Source organism: Littorina saxatilis, linkage group LG15, assembly GCF_037325665.1.
Source record: "Littorina saxatilis isolate snail1 linkage group LG15, US_GU_Lsax_2.0, whole genome shotgun sequence".
In the NCBI taxonomy this organism is placed as follows: Eukaryota; Metazoa; Mollusca; class Gastropoda; order Littorinimorpha; family Littorinidae; genus Littorina; species Littorina saxatilis.
The window spans coordinates 9,546,393-9,571,392 of NC_090259.1; the positions used below are offsets into that span (position 1 = coordinate 9,546,393).

The window sequence follows — 25,000 nt, forward strand, 5'->3', positions numbered from 1 at the left end:
ATAACTGGGAGTGGCGGTATCAAGATAAGTAGATTTGGATGATCGTTGAAAGCGTCATAAATATCTTGAAAGACAATTTTTCTTTATGCAGACAAAAAGATAGATACTAAGAGACAGAAAGACAGACGCACACGCACACGCACACACACACACACACACACACACACACACACACACACACGCACACACACACATACACACACACACACACACACACACACACACACACACACACACACACACACGTCTCTGTTTCTGGAAGAAAAGGCACTCCCAAAAATGCCATTGCTAAACTGTTAAGATAAGACAAAGAAATATATACTCTCAGCCGAATATTTGACTCGAAACATGATATGAGTGATAGTATAGATAGAGGTAGGACACAGGGGTAAGATATAAGCAAAACCTCTTATTATGCGCGTGGCCCGTGGTAATAATTGCACCGTAAGATGACACATAAGTATGGGTTTTCAATTGCAAAATATACGAGAGAATAGTGTCAGATTTTACCTCAAGTGGCATGCGAGCTTTGTTTATCTGGTATGTGTGGGTATTTTTGTCAAATTTCCAGGCAGGCAAAAAAAAAAAAAGACAGGCAGGCATAGAAAAAAAGATAACATCAGACAGGCACGCGCACGCATGCACACACGCACACACACACACACACACACACACACACACACACACACACACACACACACACACACACACACACACACACACACACACACACACACACACACACACATTGTCGACTGTACGTGTACTTTAGTAGTATTCTTGCACAACAGCTGTTGTTAGGGAATGCTTTAAGTTCAGACTCATTTGAATTCTACATAGCCTCGCTCCACATCAAATACACTTTCTTGTCATAGAGAATGGGAAGAATTTGTTTGTTTGTTTGTTTGTTTGTTTGCTTGCTTAACGCCCAGCCGACCACGAAGGGCCATATCAGGGCGGTGCTGCTTTGACATGTATATAACGTGCGCCACACACAAGACAGAAGTCGCAGCACAGTCGCATTATTCTGACACCGGACCAACCAGTCCTAGCACTAACCCCATAATGCCAGACGCCAGGCGGAGCAGCCACTAGATTGCCAATTTTAAAGTCTTAGGTATGACCCGGCCGGGGTTCGAACCCACGACCTCCCGATCACCAGGCCAACCGTGCCGGTTATGGGAAGAACAAAAGTGTATTTCGTCAAACAGCATAACAGCCATAGGTATTTGTTCTTGTGTAGATGACATTCGCACACGCATACACTCCTTATACATACGACACAATTATAAACAACAACAGCAGAAGATGCAATAATAGCCTTGATAACAAATAAAAAAGTTATAAACAACAACAGCAAAAGACACAATATACTAGGCTTAATAACAGCAAGTCAAACAGTCACAGAATACAGAAAAGAAAAAAATAACTGAAGTTCAGATTTTTTTTCCTGAAAAGGATCTCTTGACTCTCTTGGTTTTTGTCAACTGCAAGCGTTCTCCTGCTTAGCAACAGAGTACGATTTTGGCGTGCCAGAGAAGTAGGCTAACTTATCTATCTGATACGACAATCGTTGACGCCTCTATTTGCTTAAGACGAGCTTTACTGCGGATGTGTCATCATACACAGTCATTTTCACACATTAGGTGAGCGTGGGTGTAATTAGTGTGTGTGTGTGTGTGTGTGTTAAGTGTGTGTGTCACTGTGTGTGTCACTGTGTGTGTGTCACTCTGTGTATGTGTGTATGTGTGTGCGTGCGTGCGTGCGCGCTTTATTTTGGAAGGATAAAGGTTTCAAGGCTAGAGAGAGAGATAGAGAGAGAGAGAGGGTGACTTATATAGTTCGTAACACTTCTGAGAATGGTAGGAAATAACGTAGATACAGAGGAGTAGGGAACTGGGTGTTTGGGTGAGGGGACGGAAGAGGGGGGGGGGAGGTGCTGAGAGAGAGGAGGGGGAGTTCAATAGTCTTCAATAGCAATGACATCGACACCTTTTCACCAGACCTAACAGCCGACCATGAAAGGCATTTCTTCAATGTCGTTCAGCTCTGTCGACGCGAGAATGTTATCACTACATTCAAACATCACTTGTTCTGATGTTGTGTTACTGGGCTCACATTCTTTCAGCGTCGAAGTGCTGAGGTGGGCTACCCGAGAATTCCATCACTTTGGTTGTTGATCATCCCATATATCTGGTCTGAGGAATAGATTCTGTGCTCTCTGGGGAATAGATTCTGCTGCCTGAGAAGCTTTGAGACAGGATTTTCAGCTACATCAAAAAAGAAGCCGGACCGAGCGTTGCCAAGCGGTTGGCTGATGATGGGGCCTTGTCCCGTAAACATCGGAGAACAAACACATTTTCCTCCCTCTCTCCCCCTGTTCAATCCCCTTACAACCGTGTGGCTAACTAACAGCCGATCTGTCGCTTGCCGTTGGCACACATGTCTGCCAGGGACAAATCTCTTGCACTCATTTTCTCGTCTTGTCTTTTTGGCTTGGCGTAGATCACTCGCTGTCTCTTGCTTGTCTTGGTATAAATCAGGCTTTGTAAGGAACTGACGGATGGAGCCTTTTAATTTTGTTTCATTTTTTTCATGAGACCTTTTGGTATTGCTAGATATAATGCTACCCATGCCATTGTATATCACGAGAAACATGAATAATTATGTGAGTTCTTGAAAGTTCTTGCGACAGATTGTGTGTGATTTTGTACGTCAGCGTCACAGTGTGTGTGTGTGGGGGGGGGAGGGGTGAGGTTGAGAGAGAGAGAGAGAGACACACACACACACACACACACACACAGTGAGAGACAGAGAGAGAGAGTTTGTGTTTGTGAGAGTGAAACGGAGAGGGGTGAGAGAGAGAGAGAGTTATGGGTAACTCCTCAAAGTCAAAATCCTCCTTTCACCATTTCTTCTCTAAAAATAGTGTCCACAACAGAGAAAGCTTCGAGAGTTTCAATAGCAAAGAGAAGGAAGGGGGGGGGGGGAGGGGGGGGGGGTGGGGGCTGTTGGTCAGTGTAGGAACAGGACGGTCGTGCTATCAGACTATCAGTTGCAGTAGGGTGTCAAAGTGACAGACACAAACACAGCACGGGGGATAACCTCTCAGTCTCAGGGGGGATAACACGGACACAGCCACCTGGGGGATGTTAGGACATGGTCACTTCAGTCAGTCAGTCCCCTTCACAAATATCTTCCCAGGAACACCAACAACACCTCTCCTCTCCATTCACGCCCACACAGAGACACACACACAACCCCCCCCCCCCCCACACACACACACACACAAGCTCTCTCTTTCCATTTTTTGTGTCTTGCGAGTTTTCAAGCAACTGAACTTTTTTTGTCAACTCTCAACTTGCAGGACTCATTTGTAGTGACCTTGAAGTCGTCCTCTGAACTTTGTCCATTCATAAACAGGTCGAGGAGAAAAAAATCCAACGTCTTATTCTTGAGATTATTACAAACATCTCATTTGTTATTTTGGAGAAACAATTGAGAAGAACTTTAGCAACCGACTGATCTGCGGATTTGTGTTTTGAAGTGAGTTAAGATAAGAGTTTTACAAGTGTATGCAGGAACGTATGTGCGCACAAGCACGTGCATTACACAGGTAGACACGCATACACAAAATGGAGGAACACACTTTTATGCAAACACCACCATGAAACTGCAAGATCTGACTTACTGCAAAGCATAGACATTGCAGTTTTCAACCACCCTAAACTTTTTCCCCCTTGCATTACATTTTGCATTTTTGGGACACTCTGGGTTAACAAGCACATGAGTACCATTTTCTCATACATGTATGGCTTTTTCAGCTCTGAGAGTTGTACAGCAGTGTGCACATCATAATATATGGAAAGTAAAATGTCAGTAAAGCCCCTTGTGAGGTGAAACACAGTTGATTGAATTTGTCCTTATAATCTGATTGCAGGTTTCCGAGGTCGCAACTGTGAGCTGAACATTGACGACTGCCTGAACCACAGGTGTCACAACGGCTCTACCTGCGTGGACCTTATTGATGACTACCGCTGTGACTGCCCCCTTACCTACACAGGTCAGCAGTAAAGTCATTAGAATCAAGGGGGGACTACTGTGGAACTTCCCTTTAAAGCCCCCACCCCTCCCCCAACCAATTTTAGACTCCCTCCGTTTTCAATGAAGACCCTGTTTTCTCACGATTTTCTGTTCATACCCTCTTTTAAAAGTCTTAAAAGGGGGTTCCACTGTATTTTATAATATGCAGTGTTGTTACCATGCACAGAGGGCAGTTTGTAGAAATAAGGGTATGTATGGGTCCAAAACATAAAAAACAAGAAATTCCTCCGAGGTAGGAAAAACACCCCCGTCAAAGGGAAATAACCTTCTCAGTTGGTGGCAGTGACTGAGTGAGAATGGTTATTTCCCTTTGACCATTCAGATGTCCCTCTATAAGTCCTTGTATAATTTTAATCTACCAATAACTCCCTAACCGTGTGTTTGACTGGTCCCAATTTTTGTAAGGACCGTCTCAGGAATGTATAGAACCTGTTCACCAAGTTTGGTGACGATCGGTCCGTTCATTCTTGAGATCTATATGCGAACACAAACAAACAAACAAACACATCGAGCGAAACCTATACACACCCCTATACCGGGGGTGTAATAAAGAATAAAAAATTGTTCTGTTACTGTTAGATGATACAGAAAAAATGCAGAGAAACTAACTTCTTCTTCTTCTTCTGAGTTCGATGTTGGTTGAGAAACTAACAAGAACAGCTGTTATACAAAAGACTTTATAGCTGAGAGAGGGGGTGGGGGGGGGTGGGGGGGAGAGACAAACAGAGAGAGGGAGTGACGAACAAGAGAGAGGGGAGAGAGTGAGTGACTGTGTGTGTGTGTGTGTGCCTGCCAGCCAGGTGTGAGTGTGTGTGTGTACCTGACCATGTGTCAACTTGCATTGGAAGATTTCCATAAATATCACATCCCAGATGAAGTCAAGAAACAAACAGACTCGTTAGAGTGTCAAAATAGGGGTGAAAATAGCCATTTGAACCATAAAAGTGGGGTGAGGCGAGCCCATGAAACTGTCAAAAATGTGAAGCCCTGGTGATCTTTTTCTCTTTACTCAGACAAGATTTTATGTACATTTTAAATCCCCAGCTGACGGGTTATTGTGTTTTCATCAGGCAAAATCAGCAAGTGCTGAAAAATAGTTATAAATCAAAGTTTTGTTCATCGCTAGTCGAGTCGTTACAATTTGAGTGAAAATGGAATGATGCAGAGAAAAAAATTAAGTCGACGTCAGAAGTATATTGTTTAGGTAAAACAATAAATTTGTCAACCTTTAGGAAAAAGTTAACCTAGACACCAGACAATAGAAATAGACACCACCATAAAGCCATAGATATAGACATCAGACAATAGAAGTAGACACCAGACAATAGAAATAGACACCACCATAAAGCCATAGATATAGACACCAGACAATAGAAATAGACACCACCATAAAGCCATAGGCCTGTTTTTGTTTTAATATTTATAAATGTATCTAAATTTCATGTACAAGTTTCTTTTTGTATCTTGCTTTTCTGTTTGTTACAGTATTCTGAAATAAGTATTTCAATTTAGTCCGCCATTGTGCTAACAACTGTTATATATATCTTCTCAAGGATTGCTTAAAATAAGCACTATGCTTGAGCGAGAAATCCTAAATGCCATAATATGTTGTTTATTTTACGATAACAAATGAATCAAGTCTTGTTTAAGATTGATAATGATTATAAGGCGCTTAGAACTATTTTAGGATTTGCGCCATTACCCTTATTACTATTATTATTGTTTAAACCAAGTAAATGGAAATAAAACATTGTTTAAACCCAAACAGTTCACCTGAGCGCCCTACAATCAAAAACAATTTCACCTGGGTTTTTTTCCGCCACAGGTGTTTACTGCGATCAAGACGTAGACGAGTGCGCCACTCAGCCCAGTATCTGTCAGAACGGAGGCACCTGCATCAACCGCGATGGCGACTACATGTGCATCTGTGTCAATGGCTGGTCGGGCGACAACTGCACCATTAACGAAAACGACTGCGCCCTCAACCCTTGCTACAGTGGCGGAACTTGCCACGACAGGGTCGGATACTTCTACTGCGAGTGTCCGCGAGGCAAAACAGGTGGGTGTGATTTTTCAGGTGTTTTCAGACCAATTTTCAGGTGTTTCAGACCAATTTTCAGATCCATTTTAACCAATTTGTCTGTATTTTGATCCATTTTCAGGTGTATTCTGAACAATTTTCAGATGTATTTTAACCTATTTGTAGGTGTATTTTGACCCATTTTCAAGTGTATTCAGGCCAATTTTCAGATATATATATATATTCAAACCGGTCTACTCTTTCTATGGCTTTTTTTGAAGAATTCAAAGCAAAACAAAACATTTAGGTCTCGTCCTGGTAGGCAGGGATTCTAGATCGTTCATGGACAATTCATTTGCTTTTTGTTTTCTGGGAATGCATTGGAAAGATGTGGGTTTTTTAATCTCTAATATTGGTACAAAATCATATTATACAAGAAATTCTTGGGGGAATGGGGGGTGGGTGTTCGAGTTCTACCAAGATCACATGTAGGTAGAACTATGTATTGTGGTGGAAGGCTCTGTGAACGTTTCTGTCTGTCTTGTGTGTGCCTGTGTGAGCCAGTGATTTGTCATAGTCGTTTTATGTACCTCAAAGTAGTCATTTAAAGTGCCCGTGAATGTGTTATGTTGGTTTGCTTGTCAATGTCAACAGAAATCTATGTGTTATTCTGCACCAAATCGCCAATTGTTTTAAATGCCCTGTACATAGTATACTGCATTGTGTAGATTAGAATACCCAGTAGTGTACAGTAGTTTGGTCTACTTCCCAGTGTGCACTTTTCCCCATATCTAGAGAAGAAAAGCATGAGTATTGTGGTGTTGTTGTGCTAGCAGAAATCCCTTCAGTTTGATATAGATCTCTATTTTGACTTTGGATTTTGCATGTAGTATCTGAAGTTTTAATTGTGTACATACATGAAACTGTACATAGACTGAATATGCCTTGGTCTGATTCTCTATTCAAGTCAGTATACCCGCTCTCTGCCTCTGGCACCCCCCCCTCCCCCCAACCTCTCAAAAGAAAAAGTCCTCTACCCCCTACTAAATGTGTAACGGTGTACACGGTTCACAATAGAGGTGTGTGTTGACAAAGGACCACTCACAGCGCAAGTTCGCTACCTACCTTGTTTTTCAAAGGGCTTAGCGGGCACAGACCGCCCTGCAGCTATTTCACAATCCTTTCCATAAACTCACCCGGTCATTATGGCTGCAGAATATTGATACCAGATTGGAGATAAAGTGGTGATCAGCGATTATAAATCCCTTGCCGTTTGGGGCTATGAGGAGGGTTTTGAAGGAAAATAAAATAAAAATTATTAAAAAAAAGCAGAAAGCGAAAAAAGTGTGGTGAAGAGGGATTCTGATTCATCGACGTTTAGGGGCCAAGACAAGAGAGTGTGTGGGTAAATTGTTGATTCTAAGGCAAAAAAAAAAAAAATAGTCTGTTTACGGTAACCCGACCGACCCTATTTTTTTCGCGCGACCCTAGACTTTTTTTTTGGCATTTGGGGGAAGGAAAAAAAATCTTGTTTTTTGGCAAAATAACGTACAAATATGGTTTTTTGGGGAAAAAAAAAAATCCCGACCTACTGACCCTATTTTTCTGGCCTATGTTACCGTAAACAGACCTTTTTTTTTTTTTGGCCTAATCTTCCAGGATGGAAGGTAAATAGAAAACAAGTCGCGTAAGGCGAAAATACAACATTTAGTCAAGCTCAGTCAAACTCACAGAATGAAACTGAACGCATTGCATTTTTTCCACAAGACCGTACACTCGTAGCATCGTCTGTCCACCGCTTGTGGCAAAGGCAGTGAAATTAACAATTCAGAAAAGCGCGGTAGCGGTTGCGCTGAGGAGGATAGCACGCTTTTCTATATCTCTATTCTTTTTAACTCTCTGAACGTGTTTTCAATCCAAACATATCATATCTATTTCAGTATTTGTTTTTGGAATCAGGAACAGACAAGGAATAAGATGAAATTGTTTTTAAATTGATTTCGGAAATTTAATTTGAATCATAATTTTTATATTTTTTTAATTTTCAGAGCTTGTTTTTAATCCGAATATAACATATTTATATGTTTTTGGAATCAGAAAATGATGAAGAATACGATAAACGTTAATTTTAATTACAATTTTCAGATTTTTAATGACCAAAGTCATTAATTAATTTTTAAGCCTCCAAGCTGAAATGCAATCCTAAAGTCCGGCCTTCGTCGAAGATTGCTTGGCCAAAATTTCAATCAATTTGATTGAAAAATGAGGGTGTGACAGTGCCGCCTCAACTTTTACAAAATGCCGGATATGATGTCATCAAAGACATTTATCCAAAAAATGAAAAAAAAACGTCTGGGGAACCCAGGAACTTTCATGAAAAATTTCATAAAGATCAGTCCAGTAGTTTACTCTGAATCGCTCTACACACACACACAGACACACACACACACAAACAAGAAAAGTTTGGTGAGGGTGATGTCGAATTCTGATTCATCAATGCCTTTGGTGCTAAGAGGGGATAAGGCACCCACACAAACACACAAACGAAAAATGGTGATCAGCGATCCCTGAGCGTTCCTAGTGGGTACCTTGGGACCAAATCCTGAAGCAAACAATCACGATTGGCTTTGCATGTCGGGGTTGGTCGGCCAAGCGAGTAGGTTTTGCTGTCGCCCGCTCTCCAGGGCAGTGGACCATTTGAATGTTGATTGATCAGTGCCGGTGTTTGAGCTGTGGGGGGTTGTGATAGAGAACAGGCTAATCTCTATCGCCTGGTGTATTTTTGATGAGGGACTTCGTAATTAGCACTTTGTTGTTGGGTGTGTGTGTTTTTTGGGGTGAAGAAAGTTTTTTTTTTTTTTTTTTTTTTTTTTTTTGGGGGGGGGGATCTGGGTGTGTGTGTTGTCTGTCTGTTTGTCTGCCTATCTGTGTGTTGTGTGGTATATTTGGAAGAGAGAGAGAGAGAGAGGGGGGGGGGTCTGGGAGAGAATGACAGGGAGAGGGGGGCAGATTTCTTCGCAATCTTACCCCTCTGCTCTTGTTTATTAGTGATTTGCAACAGAAAACTGTAGTTCCCGTTTGACCTTAAACAGTTTAGAGTCCCTGTGACTCCGTTTCAACCTCAGCAATGAAAACTTCTTTCTTGAATGTGAACATGACAAGCCTCTGTACATGTGCATGCGTACTCTTGTAATGTCTTCCTCTGTAAAAAGGCATGCTTTAAGTTTATTCATTAAAAAATGAACTCATTTTGGAGCATGTGCCTGTTATGTGTACACTGTTTATTCATACTGTACAGTTTGGATGTATTGCATGTGAACAATGCAGGAATTGACAGAAAAATGTGACACAAGGTGCTAGGGCAAAAAAAAAAAAATTGTCTGTTTCTGGTAACATGGCTAAAAAAAATAGGGATTTTTTTTATTTTTATTTTTTTTTTATTTTTTTTTTTACCCCAAATGTAGACCAATAAAACTAGCTTTAAAAATCGCGCAAAGAGACTGGATTCACTATACATTGAGACAAGACACTCAACACATTTACAAATCGTCAGCGGACTTTCGTTTTCACACGTTTTTGTTGTTCATTTTCTCACCCTGTCCTTTACCACCAAAAAAAATAAAAAAAATTTGAGTTTGGAAAAAAAAAGTTTAGGGTCGGCGCCGAAATTTAGGGTCGGTCGGGTGACCAGAAACAGACAATTTTTTTTTGTTGGCCTAGTCACCTGACGACTATACACAGAGAAATCGAATGAAGCATTTGCTTGTTAAATGCCCCATGTCTTCGTTCTTGTGCATGAAAAACGTTGAAAACTGTACAAGAAAGATGCATGAAAATTATCAAAATATGTACAGAATTAATTGCATGAAAAGTGTTGAAAATTGTACAGAAGTGATGCTTGAAAAATCTTGAAAACTGTACAGAATGATGCATGACAAATCTTGAAAACTGTACAGAATGATGCATAAAAAATCTTGAAAACTGTACAGAAAATATGCATGAAAATTGTCTAAAATGGTGTACAGATATGTGTAAGCATCAAAGCCTTTGCATGAAAAAAGCACGTCAAAAACTGTACAAAATTGCATGTCCTTTTGCCTGCCGACTGTCGAAACTATCAATATCTTTTCTCTCTCTCTCTCTGTCTTGCTCGGTGACCTTCAGGTTTGCGATGTCACCTTGAGGATGCTTGTGAGAGTAACCCTTGCTATGCGTCTGCGGGCTGCGAGACTTCGCCCATTAACGGCAACGCCATATGCACGTGCGAGAAAGGCTGGAGGGGCGCCGACTGCTCGATTGACATCAACGAGTGTCAAGAAAGTGAGTGATTCTGTATCTTTCTTGCTGCGAGTAATTGTGTATTTTCTTGCTCCTGTGTATCTCTGAGTCATGTCAGAAGGAGCTGACTTTACTGACATTTTTGATTGTCAAGAACGTGAGTAATTATGTATCTCTCTAATTATGTATTTGTGGTGTGTCTTCGTCATATATGAATGTCCACAGAGTGACTAACCCTTGTCCATTATTACAGCCGTACCACTTTCTTTGCTCTGTAACTTGGAAGCTTTCTCGGTCTAAATCAACTTTTGTCTTTTCTCGTCAAATGTTCTCAGTCTAATTTTAATGCTATCTCTTTAGTTGTTGAGAGGAAAGAGAATTCTTGTTCTTTTGTTATTTATAAATGCATTTATTATATGTAAATAACGTCAAAGCCAACCTGTATATATAAGATCATGTATCTTTGTCTTAGCTGTTGTGTTTTCTGAGCAAGAGTTTTACAAATTTCTTTGAGAAATTTCTTTTTACAAATTTCTTTGAGAAATTTCTCTTACGTTGAATAATTTCATTATTATAAGTGACTGCATAACTCTAACCCCTCAGACAGTAGATTCCACAGTGCTTGCGATTGAAACTTAAACAATCTAATTTCCATGACAACAGGTACAACAACGGTGGTGTGCGAACACGGAGGAACGTGTGAGAACCTGAACGGATCCTTTCGGTGCAACTGCCCGCCAGGATTCACCGGTCGGCGCTGCGAGAAGAACATCAACGAATGTGATTCCGACCCCTGTCAGAACGACGGAACTTGTCTGGACGAGCGAGGAGCCTACCGCTGCATCTGTATGCCAGGTAAGGCCGTTTTATTTTGAATTAATGTTAAGCGGATGAGAGTGAGTATATAGTTGTATTGGAATGTTCCACTCCCAGAACTTTTGTTATCTTCTTCTTCTGCGTTCGTGGGCTGAAACTCCCACGTACACTCGTGTTTTTTGCACGACTGGAATTTTACGTGTATGACCGTTTTTTACCCCGCCATTTAGGCAGCCATACGCCGTTTTCGGAGGAAGCATGCTGGGTATTTTCGTGTTTCTATAACCCACCGAACTCTGACATGGATTACAGGATCTTTTTCGTGCGCACTTGGTCTTGTGCTTGCGTGTACACACGGGGGTGTTCGGACACCGAGGAGAGTCTGCACACAAAGTTGACTCTGAGAAATAAATCTCTCGCCGAACGTGGGGACGAACTCACGCTGACAGCGGCCAACTGGATACAAATCCAGCGCGCTACCGACTGAGCTACATCCCCGCCCGGTTCGATCCTTTAAGACATCCACTCCTGTGGCATGCATGAGAAGTTTTGTTGTTGATGAGATTGTTTTCTGTTAATTGTTGTTGGAGGGAAAAGAGGATTTCTTCCTGTGAGAGAATTCGTATTCATGCTTGCACATCAAATAGGATTATTCCTTCTTTTTTGTTGTTGCGAAAACAACCATAACTACAACCATAGTACCGAGAGACAGACAAGTTTCTGTGCATTTTAAAATGCTTCACAAAGTCCTAATCTCAGATAGGATTATAAGAGAATTTAGAACTTGAAACTAATAGGTATAAATGCTATACCGTTATTTTGACCAACAAAAGTATGTGCACAAAAACATGCACACAAAAATGGACATTTACTTTAGGGTCGAGTAAAGATGTATGATTCTTTATCTAACAGGGATAGTTATGTGTGTGTTGGTGTGCTAGAGAAATTCAGATCTAATGTCAACTAAACATTGGTAGACAATAAAATGTTGTTTTTAAACTCTTGCACAACTTTCAGGATAACCTGTGTTCTAGCGGTGAGACACTGTGGGCATATAAAAATATAATAATTATCTGTGGGAATTTATTTGAGTTAGAACATGGCTCCCTGCAAACGATTCCTCATAGTATATAAAATGGTTCTCCTTCATCCTTTGCTTTCGTTTTTCATTTTTCTGTTGGGGGCAAAACCGAATGGGGATTGTGTAAATAATGGTGTGCCTTTTTGTCGGAAGAGTCTTTTTTTGCTGTTTGTGGCAGTGGAAGTTTTATTTGCCAGTCATTTTGTTCAGTTGCTCTTTGATTATTTTTCTACAATTTTCTTTTTGTTGCTTTGATCCAAATTATTGTGGGTGGCTTTTTTTTTAAACCCAGTCTTCCAGACATTCTATTATCAAATCCTTAAAGATGGCAAAGAATGCACGCATGCAGTTTTCTCCTTGGCTTAAAATGTAGCCTTTCAAACACTATGTTCAATCACTCAGAGATTGAAGAGATAGCGCAAGCAAGTGCGGATTTGATTTCGTTCCATAATTATTGTGGGTGGCTGTTTTGATGTAAAAACAGTCTTTCAAACACTCTATTATCAATTCCTCAAAGATAAAAAAAAGAGAATGCACACACGTTTTTTTCTTTGGCGTAAAATTAGCCTTCCACACACTATGTTCAATTCTGCAAAGATGGAAGAGATAGTGCAAGTGCAGCTTTCTTTTCATTGCATAAGCCAGCATTAACTGTGAAAACATTGACACTCTGGTTGCAGTATTGAAAGGGAAGCGTGAGTCATCCCTTCAGCCTTCAGAGTGTTTAGCTCTTTTTTATTAGGCAAAAAAAAAAAAAAAATAGTCTGTTTACGGTAACCCGACCGACCCTATTTTTTTCGCGCGACCCTAGACTTTTTTTTGGCATTTGGGGGGGGAAAAAAAATTGTTTTTTTTGGCAAAATAACGTACAAATATGATTTTTTTTGGGGGAAAAAAAAAATATCCCGACCTACCGACCCTATTTTTTTGGGTCAATGTTACCGTAAACAGACTTTTTTTTTTTTGGCCTTACCAGCCTCTTCAGGAAATTGAGGAAAGATCGAATTCTACACTGAGCCCAAAAAGTTAAGGATATTTTTTTGGTGGTATAGCCCAGATGTTAAACAGCAGTGTTTTGGTCAGAAATGTACGTGTATTTGAAGATCAGTCTATCTTCTGCTCAAAAATGTGTTTCTGGAATCTGAGCAATATTTGGGTATGACGTCGGAGGTTCGTGACCACACCTACCCTCAAAAATGGCGTGGGTGGCTGTTTTTACCTTTAACTTTTTTTCTTTTTTTTTTAACCCTATCGTTCCCAGATACTCTTGAGCAGTTTCTCAGCAACAGTTCTCAGAAGAAGAAAAAATCAAAATGTTGAATGTTAAACTCTTTCAATGACAATACTTCCCCAGACACGAGATACAAACCGCTCACGGACAAAGACAAAACACACAAGGATTGTACCTTTTACTATTTTAAACCCTATTGTTCCCAGATATCCTCTAGCAGTTTTTCGACAACAGTTCTTGGAAAAAATCAAGTGTGTTGAATGTTTTAACTCTTCCAATGAGGAGAATTCCCCAGACACAAGACGCAATTCGCTCAAGGACAAAGACAAAATATCCGTGAAGGAGCGTGCCTTTAAGGTAACTCTTTTAAACCCTATCTTTCCCAGATACTCTTGAGCAGTTTCTCGACAACAGTTCTTGGAACAAAATCAAAAGTGTTGAATGTTTCAACGACAAGCCTTCTCCAGACACAGATACAATTCGCTCAAGGACAAAGACAATACACACGTGCACTATTTGATCTCAACAACAGTTCTTAGAACAAAATCAAAAGTGGTGAATGTTTGAACTCTTTCAACGACAAGCCTTCTCCAGACACACGATACAAATCACACTAGGACAAAGACAAAACACACGTGCAGCATTTTCTCTCAGACCATGCTACCACCCGCACTCACACAAGTGATTGTCCGTCTGGTGGGATCAATTATACAAGCACTTGCAGTTGGGTGGCCAATTGACACAACATAAAACCACTGCCAGGCTCCCTTTAGCCACTGAGACAAAGACTCCATGTGGAACCCGTCGTGAAAGACCTACAAAACCCTGGGGAAAACCCAAACTCATCTTGGAAGACTCCAAAAATATGAGAAAAACCCAAACTCGTCTTGGAAGACTCCAAAAATATGAGAAAACCGGGTCATAAGCGGAAGGGAATCTTGAAATGGAGGCAAAGTTACAGAGGTTATGAACAGAACATTCACATAAATTAGAGTCTTGAAAGAGGGAAGTCTTACGTGGTGTGTGTGTGTGTGTATGTGTGTGTGTGTGCGCGCGTGTGTGTATGTATGTGTGTGTGTGTGTGTGTGTGTGTGTATGTGTGTGTGTGTGTGTGTATGTGTGTGTGTGTATGTGTGTGTGTGTGTGTGTGTGTGTGTGTGTATGTGTGTGTGTGTATGTGTATGTGTGTGTGAAAACAGGGGTCTTAACAGCGGGTTCCATGGTACCCAGATCTCGATTACAATGCGTGTGTGTGTCGTGTGGTAAAGTCGTTGTTAACTTGTGCTCCCTATTTGCCAAACCATGCATTGCTGATTCTGAGGTTTGAATTAAGTATTAAGTGGAGTTGCTCTCTTTGGAGAAGCGGCTTTATAAGCTTGGTTGGGTTGGTTGCAAAAGCAGGTTTAGCTCTTTTGCACTGGGGAAAGTCGGAGACTGTACTTTCATTTGCGTCTATTTTTGATGGATGCTCGATCTTTTGGTTTTATTTTTGTAATGTTTGTCTATTTGTTTGGGGGATTGAGAAGAGGGATGGAGGGAGCAGGATGCAGAGGAGATTAAATGTATATATTTTAGGATTTTATAATTATAAGTTGCTTTTACTTCTGTCAAATAAGCACAAACACACACGCACACATGCGCACATACACACACTCATGCACGCACGCGCTCGCCTCACAACAGACACATGCGCGCACGCATGCACGCACGCGCTCATCTCACAACAGACACACGCACGCACTCACGCACGTACACTCACGCACGTACGGTACGCACACACACACACACACACACATACATACATACACACACTTTATCCTCCCTGTGAGTCTTGGCTATCGTTCTTACGGCACGCACACAACTCTGTCTTTATTCCAGTACTCTACAAGACTTTTTCTTACCCTGGCTTCCAGCAAGGAAAAACAGCTATTAGTGTCATGTTTATGTAGGTCACACACAAGAGTTCCTTTCGCTGGTCTGATCGAGTGTTGAAAAAGTGAGTATGCTCATAGAGAGCGAAGCTTTGGAAGCGGAGCCTTGTGAATGCTGGGCATATTTTGAAAGGGGTGTGCGTGTATGCGTGCTAGATTTTCATAGTTTGGAGGGAATTAGGAAGGCCTGCTTTTGAAGGTACCAGTGCGACTTGCGAAGGGTGAGGTGGAGGATGGTGGCAGTATCTTGCAAGGATTAGTAAGATAGGGAGGGGGGGGGGGGATGGCGGAGCGGAGAGGAGGAATGGAGAGAGGGGAAATAATTTTTTTGAGACAGTGAGAGGGGGAGAAAGAGAGAGGCTGTTTGTGTATTGGAGGGGGGGAAGGAGAGAGACTGAAGGGGTGCGTGTGTGTGTCGAGAGAGTTTGTGTGTGTGTGTGTGTGTGCGTACATGCGTGTGTGTGTCGAGAGAGTTTGTGTGTGTGTGTGCGTACATGCGTGTGTGTGTCGAGAGAGTTTGTGTGTGTGTGTGTGTGTGTGCGTACATGCGTGTGTGTCGAGAGAGTTTGTGTGTGTGTGTGTGTGTGTGTGTGTGTGTGTGCGTACATGCGTGTGTGTCGAGAGTGTGTGTCGAGTGTGTGTGTGTGTGTGTGTGTGTGTGTGTGTGTGTGTGCGTACATGCGTGTGTGTGTCGAGAGAGTTTGTGTGTGTGTGTGCGTACATGCGTGTGTGTGTCGAGAGAGTTTGTGTGTGTGTGTGCGTACATGCGTGTGTGTGCGCACACGTGGAGAGAGAGGCAGACATAGAGAAAGACAAAGAGCAACACAAATCATCATACTCAGAAGCCCCCATTACATGTATTAACGCATGCATAGTCTACTACTCTAGCGCCTGTGTTCCCATTACATTTTCTTTCCCACACTCGAACATCTGCCGATCAGGCACGCAGTAGCCACGCTTCTTTTCAACGCTGCATTAAAAGGCAAATCACATTCTTTTCAATTCCAGACCCCCCTGTTTAACTTTAACAGCGCAATATCAAGTTTGAAATGGAAGTTTCATGAGGTTATTCGGGTGAGTTGGGTGGAGTGTGGTGGTGGTGGGCGGAGAAGAAAAGGGGGGGGGGGGGGGTGTCGGCAGGTAAATAGGGGAAGGGCTCCTAATATGGACCACTTTTTGTTTCATGCTGATAACTAGGTTGTTTTCTTGCGAAGAAGTTGCATTTTGTGTTTGGTAGTCCTTCTGTCTTAAGTTAACCGTAAGGCCTAATTAGAGTGAAATAGCTTTGATAGACATTCAGCAAAAATTAAGTACAGACAAAATCACAAATGGTCCATATTAGGAGCCTGGGCCAGTGAAGCGGCCTACACGAATCGCTGTAAAAAGCCCCCTATACTTCAAAATAACATGATACAACTTAGTGTGTAAGTCACAATAATTAAAATATGCTTTAGATTTATCTGTTTCGGGTTGATGAGAGCATTATTTGAAGCACACCAGAAAACTAAAGAAACTTATCAAAAACAGAGTGAAAATAAGTGAACTTATCAACTTCAACGAAAAAAAAGACTATTTGTTATATTTTTTTGAAATCTGGCTAGTTATAGGTTATTTTCAGCAAGCTTCTTAATGAATTAATGAAAATAGCCTTTAGCTTTTATTTTCTTCGATTTGTTGACGGTGGTCCATATTAGGGGACTCACACATACTTTGAGAATTTGCTATTATTTTTTGTTTGCAGTAAAAACTCGGGGTCAACACTGCTAAAATGTAACAAATGCGGTCTTAGCTGTCATATTTAGCAATGTTTGTGTGATAATAGCTTTTGCTGTGGACAGAAACGAGTCCGTTTTAGGCGGCAAATTTAGAGTAGACGCTGCCAAACGTTACAAAAAGAGAAAAAGACTAACGGTTTTGAGGTTTGTGTTTCTGCAACTGTTTTGACATGTGCAATATATCCAGAGAGAGTGAATACAGCGAATGAAACTGTTTTGAGCGCCATTAGTTTGTCAGATCAGGAGGTGGTGCATATTAGGAGCCGGTCCATATTAGGAGCCCTTCCCCTAAACAAGTTGTGTGTCGATCAGAAATCTAGTGTCTGCTTTTCGATATCTGTGGGTATTATCTATAGAGCTGCACTTAGCGAGAAGTGTGTGTGTGTGTATGTGTGTTTGGGGGGGGGGGGGGGGGGTAGTAGATCTTGTCTATAACACCATCGAAGGTCCTGACCAACCGTGGTTCCCGCAGTATGAAAGTAAAGGCCCCTCCTGTTTTTGGAACCGCAGGAGCTTTCTAGTTTGCTGTTAGGTAGATTTTTGGTTCCTCTTTCCTGTCATGCTCTCTTTTTCTTCATGAATTCTTTTCTTTTTTCTGCCTTCTTGCTCATTCACCTGTATTTTTTCCAAAAATCTCTTCTCTTGCCGCTTGTCTCGCGATTCATGCATAGTTTAATCTGTTAGTGTTCTGATGTAAGTCCAGCAGTAGATAGGTTAAGCCTATTTTAACATACTGGAAACTGGTAATCTTCCAGTAGGTATTAATTTAGTTTTACTAAAGCCTGCTGGGACACAAGTAATGGGTTAGTGCATTTGTAAACAGGAATCGCTTGACAAGTGGCCCCCTTCATCCCCCCCCTTCCTCGTCCTGATATGGCTCTGCGTAGTCGGCTGGACGTTAAGCAACAAATAAACAAACAAACAAACAAACCAACCGTGGTCGTTATAGACAAGTGATCTTTATGGAAAGGGGGTATTGGAGAGAGAGAGAGAGAGAGAGTTTGGGGATCCATTTGGATGGTCGTTTTGGACAGGTGTTCGTTTTTGAGAGGTGGTCGCTAGGGCAGTTTGGCTGTATTACAACCGTTGCGGTTGTAGAAAAAGAATCTTCACAAACATAGAATGATATCACAGTTCAAGAGTTTGATGACCTATTATCGTGCAAGTGACTGTCCCAAGCTTATTGAACCCACCCCACCACCACCACCCCCCCCCCCCCCTTCACGAGGAAGAATGGTGAGGGGCAAAAAAATAAATAAAAGAAAGAAAGAAAAGAAAGACTGTACACTCCAAACGCTTGCTGACTTAAATCTTGTGTCCATACCTACATATTATCAGGTACGTGCGGAGAATACTACAGAACAGAAAATAATAGGCTTCGTGTAAAAAAAAAAAAAAAAAGAGTTGTTGAAAGTCCTGGAAAGTTGACTCAGATTAAGGTAGTTTATATACAGAAAAGAGAGAGAGGGGGGGGGGGGGAGAGTTTGTTTGTGAGAGAGAGAGAGAGAGTGTGAGTGAGAGAGAGTGTGTGTGTGTGCGTGTGTGTGTTTCCCAGAGACAAAGCACAGAGGGAAAGAGGGGGGGGGGGGGGGGGGGGGGAGCTAGCCAGAGGTGTGAAAATGATACAAGATTGTGCAAACAAGCTAGTTATTGACGAAATTGTCCCCGCGTGCGGTTTTCAGGGGTTCCGGCGAGTACATAATAGCCCGGACCTGTCAGTGGGATGGGTGAAAAAGCCGTTCTCCCCGCTTATGGGAAAAATAGAAAATTGCTTCCAATTGCAGAGACTGAAAGAGCACACGGGATCATGACTTGAGTGGGAGGGGGGGGGGGGGAGAGGGCAAAGATTGAGGAGGGGGAGGGGTAGTTGAAAAGTCAAAGGGAATAAGGACTCAGGCGCGGAATGGTGGGTGGGTGGAGGGGACGGGGGATGTAGAGGCTTATGAAGGGGGGGGGGGGGGGGTGGCGTGGCGGTTGTAAAGGAGGGGGGATAGAACAAAATGAATGAGGATGCTGGCTACCCGGAGAGGGAGCGTGAGAGTTGGAGGGAGGGGGAGGAGGGGGCAGAAAGAAAGAGGTTAATTGAAAGAGCAACATTACAGGAGGGGGGGGGGGGGGGGCATTTCATTTAAAAGGAACAGATAAAGCACAGTGAAAGAGGAGGGGGGGGGGTGGGAGGTGTAGGGGTTGTGGGAGAATGATATACTGATGTACACTTACCTTGTGTTAACAGTTGTTTAGATGCAGCACTGGAGAAAAGAGATGAAATGATAAGAGGTCTAGTTGGAGTTGTCATCCATTTAGATAATGGATTCCTTTCTGGCAGCTCCCTGGCACTCTGTAAAGTTATCAACTTTTGACACATGATAACAAGAAGACATACAGGCCTCCCTTGGCTGGCAGGAAAGAAATGTGCACGTAATAACAGCTGAGCACTTGTGCATGCAGGAAAATGCATTGCTACAAAATTATGACGAAAATGCATTTCTACAAAAGTATGCATGCATGCATAGACATGAGCGTGGTCAAACGTACGAACATGCATGCATGCGCGCGCGCTCACACACACGTGACGTACGTACATACATACACACACACACACACACACACACACACACACTCTCTCTCTCTCTCTCTTACTCTATCTCCCCCCCCCCTTCCACACACACACACATACTCTCACACACATACTCTCGCACTTTCTCTATCACACATAGTTCTTTCTCAAGAACATACACACACTCCCTCACTCTATCTCACACACACACACACACACACAGACATACACACAAACTCTCGCACTCTATCTATCACGCGCACACACACATACACACACACACTCTCTCTCTCTCTCTCTCTCTCTCTCTCTCTCTCCAGCCACTCTCTGTATGCTCACAAATGCACACATCGTTGCATACTCAAGAAAAAATACAACCAACCCTGTTTGCTTCTAGCTTGTTGCTGTTTCTGTGAACTTTGTATACATGTCATGATTGTAACCTTTGTTAAAATAAACTTGTTTAAACCAACCCTGTTTACCTAGTGTACCTGTATAACACTTGCGTACCCACCTCTCAGAGGGAGAGTGGAAGGGGAGGGGGGGGGGGGGGGTCCGAGGGAAGGGGAGGGGGGGGGGGGGGGGTTTGAAGAGAAGTTCCCAGTAGCAGAGGTCAGAGGCGAGAGAGACGAGTGTGGGAAAAGGAGACACAGTGTGTCAGGCTTTCTGCAATACATGGATTGTGTCTGCGCGCGGCATATTTCATACCCCACTTACCTACACTCACACAGGCGCTTGAAATTGTCATCATAGTCCTTCAGCTATATTTGCAGTATTTGTGTCTGTGAATCATGCATGCTGTATTCCTTTCTACACACATGAGAATCTTCAGACTTTTAGCTGAAATCATTTTTTTTTTTTTATAGCAGATTTTGTGATCCATCCTCAGAATTAAACTATTATTTTCAAACCTGACATTTCCATGTTTCGTTGTTCCCATGTCTGTTACCAGTATTAAAATGCTCATAATTTTTGTACCACAGTACTCAAAGGTCTGACAATTATGACAAAACTATCAAGACATTTTGAAATTTGTCAGCTTGAAGTACATGTGTATAGATCTTTCACAACAAAAGGCAGTAAGTGCGTCACTTTAATTCTATGTCATTTGCAAGTCATAACTAGCTTAAAGGCACAGTGCAGCTCACAGCCTTCGTTTTGCGTTTTTGTTGCAGCTGAGTGCATTTACAGTTCAAAAATCCTCCTATGGTAGTAAAACAAACCCAAAACTACCCAACGACGACATCTGTGAAGCTCGACAGTTTCTTGTTCACGCGAGTGCATAAATTAACCTAGTTATCATAGTGGTGTTTGGTCGGAGTTCGATTCAACTGAGTGATTCCGGCCTCCATTTTGTTTTACACAAACTCATGATGATGTCTGACATAGTTTGCCACTAGTGACGTGTCTTTTTGTGCATGATGTGATCTACCTGATCTAAATTTAGATCCAAAAATAGGTCAAGACCAGCCGGGACAGAGTCCGAAATTAATTCGTAAAAAAAAATCGCAGTTCTTGACTCTTTGGGTGCAAGTCAATGAAACTTGGTAGTTCTTCTAACGGATAGCTGCCTGAGGTATGACTAAAAGCCCCAGGAGCTCCGTGCACCTGGATTTGACAAGTTCAGAACCTTTAAGGGTGTGATCGAAACAAGTTGTGTGCCTGTCACTCTTGCCTCTGTTTCACTGTTTGTTTGGACGTGTGCATCAGTGGAGGAAATTAGACAGCTTAGGCTGACAGAATGACACTGATGATTTTTGTTCTTCAGTGCTTCGTCCAAGTTTTCCCTCAGTGAAAGACCAAGTACAAACTGCAATAACAACTTTGAAATACACAAAACCAGTGGTATCATTTTCAGATTTAGAAGATTAAAATTAAAAAAATAAAAATCTAACGGGGGTTTGTCTTTTAAAGGTACATACAACTTTTTTACAATTCAAAATCAGACCACTCCTAACATTTCTAAAAATCACAAATTTAAGGCAAGAACTCTAAATTCTTTTATGGTGTCAAAATCAAAAACTTCGGAGAAACAAAACCTGTTAGTATTGACAGAAGCATAGTCTTTTAAGGGTACATCTTTTTACACGTCAAAACCAGACCACTCCCCTAAACTTTCTCAAAATCACAAGTCTAAGGCGATATCCTCTATGATTTCAAAATCAAAAACTTCAGAGAAACTAACCCCGTTAGTATTGACTCAAGCATAGTCCTTTTTTAACGGTACAGCTTCTTTACCATTCAAAACAGACCGGCACGGTTGGCCTAGTGGTAAGGCGTCCGCCCCGTGATCGGGAGGTCGTGGGTTCGAACCCCGGCCGGGTCATACCTAAGACTTTAAAATTGGCAATCTAGTGGCTGCTCCGCCTGGCGTCTGGCATTATGGGGTTAGTGCTAGGACTGGTTGGTCCGGTGTCAGAATAATGTGACTGGGTGAGACATGAAGCCTGTGCTACGACTTCTGTCTTGTGTGTGGCGCACGTTATATGTCAAAGCAGCACCGCCCTGATATGGCTCTTCGTAGTCGGCTGGGCGTTAAGCAACAAAAAATAAAATTAAAAAAAAATTAAAAAAATAAAAAATTAAAAATTCAAAACATATCCCCACCCCTGACATTTCTGTAAATCGCAAATCAACACAAGGAACACAAAGCCCTCGTTGATTGAAAAATCAAAAACTCCATGGAAACAAAAGGTGTGGGTATTGACACAACCACAGTAGCGGGAGCTAGCTTTTTAACGGTACAGCTTCTTTCTCTTTACAATTCAAAACCAACCCACTCCCCGAACATTTCTCAAAATCTCGAATCAAAGGCCAGAACATTAATCCCTCTATGATTTCAAAATCAAAAACTCTGCAGAAACAAAAGCCGTTAGTATTGACACAGGGGGAGAAATTCACACCTGACGCGATGACCTGGTGGCGTTACCTGAAGCCTTGTTAAAGTTGTTTCCACCTGTCGAGAGACGCTGTGCAAATAGGAACGGCTTGTAATAGTTGCTGTATGAATCAAGCGGTTTTGTCGCTATGTAAACACACCTTTAGCCCCGTGACTGTTAGGCCTGTGTTTGAATTAGGGGTAAAGTAGGCCTGATGTTTGATTTGGGGTTAGAACCCTTCACCCATCAAGACGTGTGGAGGTAGGGACTATGTACCACAAGTACAGTCAAACCCCCCTTTTAAGACCTCCAAATATCTGAGAAATCAGGTCTTAAAAAGCAGATACATTTATCAATCAATCAATCAATATGAGGCTTATGTCGCGCGTATTCCGTGGGTACAGTTCTAAGCGCAGGGATTTATTTTTTAAAAATTTTTTTAATTTTTTTATTTACAGAGGTCATGAACAAAAACTCTGAGAAAACATGTCTTAACTCATTGTCTCCCAAGAACGGATATATCCCTACCCACTCATATGGCTCTCTCTGGCCTGGTACGGATACACACAGTCACTTCAGTCGCTTCCTGTAATGTTGATCTAACGCCTGCATTCCAGCGTGTTGATACACAGTTGATACACAGTTACTACAATTCTGAGTTACCTGCTGCAGCACAGCTGGTCTCGGCTAAAAAAAACTTGGTCAACATTGGTGGGGTAGAAAGTGTTTAAAGGGAGAGTTTAAAGTGGGGGGGGGGGGGGTCTTGGGGGGGGGGGGGGGGGGTCCCGCTGTATAGTGGTGTGGACCCCCACTTTAAGACCCCCTCAATTTAAGACATGACCCTCCCATATGCTCTTTTAAGGCCGTGGTTTTATAGACTTTCTGTACATATTCTTCTTCTTCTGCGTTCGTAGGCTGAAACTCCCACGTACACTCGTGTGGTTTTTTTGCACGAGTGGAATTTTACGTGTATGACCGTTTTTTACCCCACCATTTAGGCAGCCATACGCCGTTTTCGGAGGAAGCATGCTGGGTATTTTCGTGTTTCTATAACCCACCGAACTCTGACATGGATTACAGGATCTTTTTCGTGCGCACTTGGTCTTTTGCTTGCGTGTACACACGGGGGTGTTCGGACACCGAGGAGAGTCTGCACACAAAGTTGACTCTGAGAAATAAATCTCTCGCCGAACGTGGGGACGAACTCACGCTGACAGCGGCCAACTGGATACAAATCCAGCGCGCTACCGACTGAGCTACATCCCCGCCCTTTCTGTACATATTGTCTGTACATTTATACGTGTCCATTTGGCATTTCAACTTCAAGACACCCTCCCATGTTAAGAACTGATTTTCTCAGATTTATGATTTGTGTCTTTGAATTTGAGTGCCACTGTACCATTAGGCCAAAAAAAAAAAAGGTCTGTTTACGGTAACCCGACCGACCCTAGTTTTTTCGCGCGACCCTTGACTTTTTTTGGCATTTGGGGGGGGGGGGGGATCTTGTTTTTTTTGGCAAAATAACGTAAAAATATGGTTTTTTGGAAAAAGAAAAAAAAAAAAAAAAAACCCGACCTACCGACCCTATTTTTTTGTCCTATGTTACCGTAAACAGACCTTTTTTTTTTTTTGGCCTTACCAAAAGTGTCCCTACATTGCAGGTGGCCTGTCATGACAAGTATATTGTAGTCAAGATATTATAGACAAAGGGATACAGAAGGTGTCCTCTATTTGGAGATGCCCTCTCATCAGAGGTGCAGAGGTGCATTCAAAACTTCAAGTTTAGGAAAATCTTTTTTTTCCCTCTTTTTTTTTTCTTCTCTTTCCCCACATGTGTATGTTTTTCTAGTGATGTAAATCAATATCAATTGTTATCAATTGTTAAAAATCAGTACTTAGAAGCGGGCGGGGATGTAGCTCAGTCGGTAGCGCGCTGGATTTGTATCCAGTTGGCCGCTGTCAGCGTGAGTTCGTCCCCACGTTCAGCGAGAGATTTATTTCTCAGAGTCAACTTTGTGTGCAGACTCTCCTCGGTGTCGGAACACCCCCGTTTGTACACGCAAGCACAAGACCAAGTGCGCACGAAAAAGATCCTGTAATCCATGTCAGAGTTCGGTGGGTTATAGAAACACAAAAATACCCAGCATGCTTCCTCCGAAAAACGGCGTATGGCTGCCTAAATGGCGGGGTAAAAAACGGTCATACACGTAAAATTCCACTCGTGCAAAAAAAAAACCACGAGTGTACGTGGGAGTTTCAGCCCACGAACGCAGCAGAAGGAGAAGTACTTAGAAACGAAGGAGTTTATAATGGAGGTAAAGTTACAGA

General features: G+C 42.2%; 1 protein-coding gene across 1 annotated transcript in view; it reads left to right on the top strand.

Annotated features, from left to right (window-relative positions):
- The first annotated feature begins 3,945 nt into the window (after positions 1–3,945).
- LOC138948475 (neurogenic locus Notch protein-like) overlaps positions 3,946–25,000 on the top strand; it is a 66,529-nt gene continuing 45,474 nt past the window's right edge. The window contains exons 1-4 of the mRNA XM_070320029.1: positions 3,946–4,063; positions 5,930–6,163; positions 10,289–10,444; positions 11,066–11,257. Of these exons, the coding sequence (XP_070176130.1) occupies positions 6,022–6,163; positions 10,289–10,444; positions 11,066–11,257 (490 nt within the window). The 5' untranslated portion in view covers positions 3,946–4,063; positions 5,930–6,021. The remainder of the gene's footprint in view (positions 4,064–5,929; positions 6,164–10,288; positions 10,445–11,065; positions 11,258–25,000) is intronic.